The following is a 10408-nucleotide window of genomic DNA, read 5'->3' as shown; positions in this document are numbered from 1 at the left end:
AACACCTCCATTTTTTGCCTTCAAAAGATAAATATACTAAGAACAGGGAAAACCTAATGAGCTTTTACCAGATGGCATTAACTCTATCAGGCTTTGCTGTACAGACAAGACTGGAAAAAGGTAATTTTAGCTTGAGGCAAAGTATACATTGATCTAACCCAGTTAATGTCAGTGTGACACAAACATCATAAATTGGTAACTGATTTGGTAATTACTTCTAATGGTAACCTTCCTATATGAACTATAGAAAAAATCTGAACCTGTACAAAAAGAAAATATTTTACAGACCAGAAACAAGTGAAGCAGCCATTTATTGAGTTGACCAGGTATGTAAATAAACTGTTTTGACAGTTATGAGCAGGGTACAAAATATTTAACTGTGGACAGTTTCTTCCTGTTTGTAAACATTAGAAAACTATTTCCTCTCCAAACAATTTAAGCATCAGAAAGTATAAACAGTCTTTTGCAGAGGTTCATGAACACTATTGGCTGCATGATGTTCTAATAGTTGCAGAGCATTTCTGTTGTCAAAATCAGGAAAGGGGCTTCCCTACTACATTTCAAACACACAGGCTCCTGGCTGAAGTCTTGTTATTGACTGCAAAAAGTGTACTTAATAGTTTTTGTCAGAGGACGCATCCATGCTTTAAGTTGCAATTCTTTCAACAAAAAGTTGAATACATTCTGGTAAAATGAAAGCTGAGCAGTGTGTACAATACAAGCAGACCAAAAAAGTTTTGCTAGTTACTCTGACATGTCCTCTGATTTACAAACCTACTTTGCTTAATGGACAGTGCTGGTCACCACACTAGTAAAGGCAAACCTTAATTAATGGTCTGGTTTATGTCAGACAGATAAGGATCTGAAATCAAATCTCCTATATCCAAAATGCCCCCTCCCCTTTTTACTTGTCCAAGATAGAGTAGTCTTTCAGAATTTTTTACTACAAAGAACAAAACAGAAGATTTTTCATAATTTGTTTTAGAAGCATTTTCAATGTTTTCAGTTTCAACATCCATGCCTTAGGAAGACAAGTGATCAAGTGCATGAAGTCAGATAATTCTTGCACTGTCTTCACACAGGCTGAGCAAGCAACTTACTTGCCCTGACTTTCAAAAGCAAACAATTCAGATGAGTATTTCTACAGCACAGGCAACTTCAATACTACAAGACAAATGACATTAAAAAACCAAGCTGTCCTTAACAATCCAGGAATTGCTGAGTGGGTTCAGACAAAACAATTCAGCATAGTTATACTGAAAGAAATTCAGAGGTTTGCAGCACTGTCAACACCTGTGAGACTCATGAGCAAGGACTAAAGCACAGTTAAAACTGAGGGCTGCTGAAAAAGAATATGGCTTTATTTCATTTTGAAAAGCACCTTTCTTTCTAAAAGTGATGATATTCTAGTATACCTGTGGACATCCAGGGCATACTCAATTTCCACCCTAGTTCCAAAACAAGAGTCTCTCTTGTTTACATTTCATTAATTGTAAGCAGAATATTTCTTTTAGAAAGGTACTGTTTTATTTGAATTTTCTACACTTTCAACAGGTGATACAGAAAGATCTCAGTTAAAAGTTAAATAATTCTTTTTATCCAATGGATGCATTCTAGAAAGAGAAACTGCATTAAATTTACTGCTTTGTAACTTGCTTAAATACTTATAGTTCAGTTTTGGTTTAGGACTCACTAATGTTTACTTATCTTAAGCAAGGATCTTGCTTTATAAAAGGCAATTTCTTTGATATACTTTAAAAGCTCTAACAAAAATATTCAGAATTGGAGTTTTTAACGAATTTTTGCCCATTTTACAGGTTGGACTTGTATGGAGAATGACCAATAGTTAAAATTACACATGCAAGTTTTGGATAACTCATTAAAAAACTTCTAGAAGTAGAGCAACAAATTCCAAGTTGCATGAAACCAGCTGTTACTCCTTTTTTAATATGCTAGAGTTACCTGGCTTTCTGGCAAAGATGGGTATAACTTATATTTTCATCTCTCTTCCCCATCTGTGTCCCATGGAGGAGGATCCCTGCTGCCTGTGACCATGACCAGTGCTCCCCGAGTATTGGCCACAAGAGAAAGCAGCACTTGGGGCAGGCTCTGCAGGGACACCCAGCCCAGCACTCTCCCTCTCAGCAGGGGGTTCTTCCTCCCCACAGTGCCCCCAGACAGGGAATGAACACCAGGCTCACACCCCACATCCCTGACCTCAAGATGCTTGTGGGAAAGCTGGGAGAAGAGCCTTTGCAAGAAGGGGTTTCTTACAGTGCCCGCTATTTGAGGTGCTCCCATCACTCCCTACTGCATGCAATGGGAAAAAGAAGTTGAAGCCAGTTTCCAGAGCTGTAGATTTTTTGGAAGAAAACCCCCAAACCTGCTACAAACACTTGTTAAGAGTTGCTCTTCCAAAGAAAGAAAGAAACAAGCCTGCCTGTAAGAATTTCATAAGCAAATCAGGAAGCAGCTCCAAAGCAGTATTATTTCAAACTCTCCCCCTATCATAATTATGTCAGTAGAACGGGCCTTCCCCCAACCCCCTGACCTATAAACTATTTTCCTGCATGAGTTAGTTTTGCTTACTGAAATAAGCAGCTACTACCCATGCTCCTTCTGCACAGCTCTGAGACTGCAGTTGAACCTCCACTATCCTGGTCATCTCCTGGGGTGCTTATTTGGAGTTAACTGTTGGTGTTTCTGTCACTGCATTAATCTGCCTGCTGCATTTAGTGCCAGCATCTACCACTGTGATAAGGCAGAGTCCCACAGCAGCTCTGGGATGCCATCCATGGGGAACAGGGTGTTGTAGGTAAATGATTCATGACATCTATGTTTGCAGCACAACAAAGACAGGTATCAAAATCCCTAGGTGATGTGTGTACTGTGCTGTACTGCAAACACGGAGAGCAGAGTTACAAATACATTTGCTCAGTTCTGTTCTGACTTCTCATTTTGACCAAATTATTTTGCAGTAGCTTAAAGATGATGAGCATTTATAAGGTTTTTGCTTCTAAAACTAAATGAAAAATGCATATTTTAGTTACAATCACATTTGCCTTCTGAAGATGCATTTTTGTTCAGCTTCTTCTCTGTAAAATACAGTTTCCAGACATCAGCACAAAAGCAATTGGTGTTTGTTCCTCTCCCCGCAGAACCTTGCCAGCATTAACCTCCCTTAACACAAGCAGCTCCTCCCCATAGTAAGGATGGAAGCACAGCAACTTGATCCTTTCCTCTGAACATCAAGCCTGGTATTTGATGCAGCTCAATACACTTTATCCAGTGTGAGATACATTTAGCTGAGACATTTGTATATCTACATCAATCTAATATTGCCTATGAAGTTTAGCCTACATTCTCCTCCTATGCATTAGCAGCATCACTGTGCACACGGTTCTCAATGCTTCTTAGGGAGCTTCTCAAACTACTTGTTCACAGACTGCAAGTTATCTTTCAGGGGATGAGCAGTTCTTAATTTCCACTCACAAGTATATTATGAACACATCTTTATAATACAAGCTATAAGCTCCTGGCTTACATGTACAAAGGACCCAGTAAAAACTGCATAGGTGAAGTTGCATTCCAGGAACAAGTATCTACCTCCAGCCTCCTGAGTTTTTCTGTCCATACCAAGTCTGAATATAGCTTAAATTATTAACACTCTAGTGTAAGACTTGACATTTCTCTAGGCTTTTGAACTTAGGCAAGGCAAATAAATTGAAAATTACATTAAAAGTTAACAACAGCCAGACAGTTCATTTTTCCCCACCAATATTTACAACATCCTTAAAAAACCCTGAACAACAAAACAACCAAACAAACCCAAAAACACTCCTCCAGCTTGTGGAAAATTCTAAACATCCTCATTCCTTTCTCTCTCACACAATTCAAACTGTCACTGTTTTGCAGCTTTTGCTTCCTTGCTTGTCAAAAGCATTAACAAGTTAGCAGAGCACCCAAGTCATGTAGTTCTACTATTAAAGACAGAAAACCAAGTTATCTTGCAGTAGTATTACTACAAAATTATTACAGTAGGATTAACACAACAAGGAAAATGACAAAAATACAAAAGGATAGGGGATTATACCAATGTATTTAAAGTAGTGTAATTTTTTTTAAAAAATCCGCTTGTATGATTTATGTACATGTCCATTTGATGCAGTTACTTACTTTATCACATACACGTGACCTGAGTGACTCCATCTTCCTGGTCAAATTGTCCATCATCCAGTTCCCTTAATACTCCATCACTGCTACTGAATCCTGGAAAGCCTCCATAATGGGAGGATCCCTCCTTGATCCAACATTGTTTAGAAGGAGATAGGTGAAACTCGTCAGGTGGTTGTCCAGTTTCTACAGGGTAAGAAGTAGCTGTGTCTGATCCAACACTTCTGCTGGACACTCTGCCTTTTTCTTCCCCACTCACTTGTCTTAAGGATTTCCTCTGAAATACAAGAGGATGTTGAAATGTTAGCTTATTTAGGGGAAAAACAATCCAGCCAAACCCTTTGCAATGAATTGTGGATAGATTTAGTGTGAGCTGCATTTTAACACTGAGTGTGAGAAATGTGCCATTATCTGAGGAGGCAGTTACAATTCCCATGGTAAATTATGCAGATAGAAGTCAGTGGCTGTTCTATACAGCCATGTGAAATGGGATCTACAGAGTCCTTGCACAGGAGGAACTCAGTATAAATACAGTCTGGCATTGGTATTGGGATTGCCTGACATCTTTCTTGTTGAAATGATGGTTGGCAATGTCAAAAAGAAAAGTAAGCAGATTGTGATTTCTGCAAACAATAGACCTACCAGACTATGCTAAGGGTTCTCTGAGGCACCACAAATAAATAAAACATTTATCTCAGTTCAGCATCAGGAGCTACCTGAGTTACTCAGATCTGTGATGATGCAGCACCTCCAGAGACAATGTCAGTACCACAACAGAGGAGCAGGGTCAGGAAGGCAGAAGTGCCCTGAGCCACCTGCCTGGAGCCCTGCTCTCAGCACAAGCACTACTACACCAGGAGATGTTTGCCAGGGGACACGGCCCTGCCCACACAAGGAACACATGAAGCAAAGAGGGAATCCAGCCTCAGCACAGAGCTGCATTTCAGTGCCTGAAGGACACAGTGCAAACACTTCAGAAACAAAACCACTCCAAAGACTTTTACTATGCTTTGGCAAGTTTGTGTCCCCTGTCTGTACATTGTCTTTTCTCAAATCCTTTTTAAACAGTAAAAACAATGGCCCGTGTGGCTAAAGGAAACATATTTAGGAAAGCTGTTACAGGGGACACTGGGAAATTAGACTAAGAGGAAATAGCATTGCCTCAGGAGAAACAGAAGGAAATAAGTTTTGCCTGGATGCCATAGTAAGAGGATAGAAAAGTCTGCTTAAGGGAAATAAAGAAAAAAACCCAATCCCCTCAAACACTGCATGGTTCAATCTTGCATCTCATCCTCTGAACTCTTTCTTAGAAAAGCAAATGGTATGTGACAAACAAAAAGTCCATTGAAACAGTACAGCCCTTGTAACCCAAGAAGCTTTTGTACTATTACATAAATCATAAGCCAGGCCATAACACACTACCCTCACGAATACACAAGAAGGCAGGGAGATGAGCTGTGAAGGCATAACATACTCCATCCTCAGAAAAGAGACCCTGTGAGATTAAGAGACCAAGTAATAGAGGGGTTCCCCTCAATTCTTACTGAATCAAAACTTCCTTTAGAAATGGCAATTCTTAATTCAATCCAACAATCAAAAAAAAAATCTGAATAGACAAAGCACCCCATACCCCATGTTGCCATTTTCCAGAAAAGAAGTCATGGAGATCCTACAGCTGAACATGCCTAAGGAGCAAAGCTCCTTCCATGGCCAGACCCTGCTGCACTGAGAGGAACTGGGAAGTGATGTTACCAGGGCATGATAGTTAAGTGATGAGAAGGCTGGATGAGGCTGCTTTCTTAGTTCAGTAATGAAAGAGCCTTGTTAGCAGCATTCTTCTTAAGGTACCTGGAGTTGCAAACATGCTAAGTGTACGCTTAAATAATCATAAGTTGTGATGCAATTTTCTTTTAACTTCAACTTTAGGTATCTGTAGTATTTCTGTGTTCCAAAAACATCCTAAGTTGTGGACATAAAATTTTTTTTAACAGCAGCTTTAATGTCATATGAACATCAGTGAACAGATACACAGCACAAATGAAGAGGAAGATGTCATGACCAACAATATACAATCACAGGAATTAAATGTTTTTACAAAAATGTTTGCAACAGTTTGATGAAGTTGTACAGCTGTGTCATCACTGTCCAGGGGACATTTTAAATAAAGGTTACACAATACCAAAAAATCCCACAAAAACAAAACACCCCCCCAAAAGCCAACAAAAACCCCCAAACGAACAAACCCCAACCAAAATAAAAAGCTCAACAAAACCCCCCCTAAACATTAAAGTTCCTAGAGCAGAAGGGAATGCTTTCAAATTTAAGTAGCTTGTTTTACAGCTGAAGTCTAGCTACTCAATGCAAAACTAGCAAATATTTTGGTAAAACAAAAAAAAAGCAGTGAAGTAAAAAGATTAAGATTCAGGGGAAAACCAATGTAACTGCCAAAACAGAAGGAAAATGTAACTCTGCTAAATGTTTCAGCTTCAGCCCCAGTTACCTATTCATCCCATGCTAAATGACCTCAGCATACTGAAATTTCCTGGTAGAGAAGTAAAACATTCACTGGTACTGAAAAAAGCACATTTTGTTCAGATTTTAAACACAGAAATCCTGACATAAATGGCTACAAATCAGCTATTTCTTGTTTACTTGGAGTATATTTAGTGCTTTAGTCATTAGTGTCCCATTACAACAAAATAAAACAACTACAAAACACATTTTATTTGTATACACCAAGGCTGCTCATCACCCCACAACAGGGTAAAAGAATTTGAACAGTGAGCATAATGCTTCCTATTTTTAATTTAAGCCATGTCTCAAAGATTCATCAGTTCCTCAGACCGAATGTTTTTACAGAACTGGTTTGTATTACATCTATTACAAGAATCCAACTTGTGACATACAGTTATGCTGCCTTTGAAGAGACACATAGTTAGAAGTAACATTATGCCTTAGCAAGAGAAAAATACTTGTGTCAGGAGTTCGTGCCCTTATTATATACAGAGTATTAATGAAGTATGAAAGCATCAGGAAAAGCATTATTTTATGACTGACATGATACTGTTTTATATATTTACAATACTGCTATCAAAAATTGTGGTCCAAAACATACTTTCAGAAACGTATTAGGAAAGAAAGTAAAGACTACAAAGTCAGAAGGTTTTAAAGATAAAAGCTGGTGATGCTTTCTACACGCAAGGTGGTTAGGGAAAAAATTCCACTGACAGAATTTAGAAGAGGGTATGAATGGAGAGAGATTAAGACACCGGCAAAGGAGACCACAGAACACTGAAGAGAAAAAAAAAGCAAAAGCTCCAATTCTGTAAATGAAGAAATAAATTATAGCGTACGAGAACTAGCTGGGAATTGAGACAGTGGCAGAGACAAACAATAAAACAGGACTTGAACTATGTATGCATGCTGAAGGCAGTTCTTCCAGGCATGGAAGTACTAATTATCAGGGGACACAGTGAGAAGGAAGTTAGTCTGGAGATAAGCAGAAGCCTGGAGAAGAACAAAAAAAGGAAGAGTATATTTTAGAAACACTAAACAAAGGAAAACACAGATGATGACCACACTGAACAGACAGTAAAAAACACAGAGAAAGATCAAATACAAATGCAAGAAATCTAGAGACTCATGGAAGTATTTATACAGGTATAGAAAGAAGCAGTTAGGTATCACTGCCATACAATATATAATGCCATGAATGAGTTTGTAAAGTTACTACTCCAGTGCTGGACATGAGTGAAAACATTCATAGCTGTCCTAACTGCTTAAGACTATCACAGGAAAGACATGTAGAATAGAGAAAGGTCAACCAGCCACTGAAAACCAGAAAGAACCAAAAATGGAAACCCATCACAGTATGTCAAAAGACTTGGTAAAGAAAAGCCCACCAGTAGTTCACCCTTCTCTGGCCACAGCAGGATTTACTGCAGTACTGTGCAGGTGCAGTAACTGCTGTGACACTGACTCTGAGCAGAACGTGGAGACGGAGTTACTTAATCCTCAAAGCACTTGATAGAACCACTGCTATGGGAGCTTCACTCAAAAGGGACAAGGAGTTTTTGAGGTTCAGCTGCAGGAACTTTAAACCCTCTATCTCTGTCACACATTTTCATGCAACAACAACCCTTCACCCTCATAACCTGCAGATTACAGTATCCCTCACAGCACAGCTTAACAATTCTTTCTTCTAAAAATGTGAAAGTAGATGTTTTGAAGGCCAAGACAGTTTTCCATTTCATGCACAAGAGATGCAGGATTTTGATCAGAACTTTTAAGACTCCCTAAAGACTTCCAAGGAAATATAGCATAGCCAACCTCATTCACCTGAGACACAGTAATTCCTTAGCATAAAACAGGTTTTTAGCATGCTTATGCTTTTCTCCATGGCTTAAGAGGTAAGTTAAGGAAAAAAAATAACATGTGATCCAGCTATAAAAAATATCCACAAACTTGAACTTGAGAGGAAACCCTGTTCTGCCACTCCCCCCCCGCTCATTAATTCTGAAGTTTAGTTTGTTCCTGTATCTTACCATTATGTGCAGTACTAATTTTTTTATACTAATAGCACAAATATGTTACTCACCTCTGGTGTCTGGACAGAAGAACTCCACATAACAGGTCTCTGAAGAAAAATTACTTGCTTTGTGGCCAGATTTCCTTCACTAAAATTTAAAGAAAATAATTTCTATGTTTTAACGGCAATAATTGTCACTAACATTCAAAGTCAACTTTAAAGTGGGTCTAAGTCCATGAGTGAGGACAGACTACAGAGCATTAGCCAGTTTATTAACTCCTCAACAGTTCTATAATGATATTTTTAAAAAACCAGAAGCATAGAACTGGGTTAAGGTGATGCACATGGAAATATGGACAGACCAGTAATTTGTACTACCATAATTGGAGTTATTTAACATATGTGCTCTTGAAAGTTTAAATATTAGAGCTCCTACTTTTAATACTTTTAATCCAAGTCTGCACATTTATGTCTGAAGCAAACCTTCAAGTCTTTATTTAACTTAATCTTCACTGTTAAATATACAGCAACATATTACTACCTATTAACATCACAACAACAAGGCCCAATCTTAACAGATCCACAGCTTCAACAAATCTCTCAATACTTTGTGGTATGAAACTTGGGAATTAACATTCTTTACTGCTAAATAAAAGTTGCTGTAAAATGTCATCTGACACAGGAGGATAAGCTTGCTGCCTCACCACCTATGGATAAAGGGACTCAGCTCAGTTTTAATAAGCTCTACATCAAGAATGAGATAAATGACACTGGCTGTTTTGTATGAGGGAGGTACCAGCATAGGCAGGACAAGAGAAATGTTTCAGAAGAACAGGGGAAAAAAAAAGAAAGAGCAACTTCAGTCCTGGAACTTTTGCAGATACTAATACTGTTGTGGTAGACAAAGCACAGGTGTTGGGTTTTTTTCCCCAAAAGGGAATACTTGTAGAAAAATAAACATGACAAGTGAAGTTGCTCCCAAGACCAAATCAGATATTACTGATACGATGTTTCATAAGTATTACAGCCTTAGTAGTGATGATAAATACATCCTTTAAGTTTTAATCTATTTTTATCACCTTTGCACCAGAAATACATGTCACCACATTGACAGGATATATAATACAAAGCCCAACTCCATGTCACTGAAAGTGAAACAATTTCAAGATGAGAACTCTAGAATGAGGGATTTTAAAAATTCTTGTGTCCTTCTAAATATCAGATACTACATTTTTATAGGCTCTTCTTCCCCCAGCTGCTTCTGGGCAGTATTCAGTAAGATGCTGAAGCATACCAAGGCAAAACACTGAAATACTTTGGCAAAAGGGTGACTACAGATTTAAGAGTGCACTAAATGTAAGTAGCAAAATAGAAACATCAAAGAGATGGGACTTCATTTGAAGTATTTATGATTCTACCTATTCTACCAATCAAAACTGTGTTATTATGCATAACATTACAGAAAGAACTACTACAATAATGTAAGCTTTTACTTCAGCATGGGTTTGTAACAAGGTTAACCACCACACACATGAAGTTAACTGATGCATCTTTCAAGACTGAAAATTATTTTGTATTTAACATCAGGGACTTGCTCCAAGAAAAACCAGGGATTAAAACTCTTCCTATGAGCTCAGAAGAGCTTGTTAACAGCCTGCCCTACACTAAAGCTTCTGGACATAAGGTCTGAGAAAGTACACAAACCAG

At 38.3% G+C, this 10408-nt stretch overlaps 1 protein-coding gene across 2 annotated transcripts in view; it reads right to left on the bottom strand.

Moving 5' to 3' along the window:
* Positions 1–292: 292 nt before the first annotated feature.
* Positions 293–10408, bottom strand: part of RFTN2 (raftlin family member 2) — a 31806-nt gene continuing 21690 nt past the window's right edge. For both annotated transcript variants that reach the window (XM_010406571.4, XM_039554672.1), the window contains 2 exons: positions 8771–8849; positions 293–4450 (listed from right to left, as the gene is read on the bottom strand). In XM_010406571.4, coding sequence (XP_010404873.1) covers positions 4181–4450; positions 8771–8849 — 349 coding nt within the window. In that variant the 3' untranslated portion in view covers positions 293–4180. The remainder of the gene's footprint in view (positions 4451–8770; positions 8850–10408) is intronic.

This window comes from Corvus cornix, chromosome 7 (assembly GCF_000738735.6).
Source record: "Corvus cornix cornix isolate S_Up_H32 chromosome 7, ASM73873v5, whole genome shotgun sequence".
Lineage (NCBI taxonomy): Eukaryota > Metazoa > Chordata > Aves > Passeriformes > Corvidae > Corvus > Corvus cornix.
The sequence above is the reverse complement of the archived record's forward strand: the minus strand, read 5'-3'. Positions and strand labels throughout refer to the sequence as shown.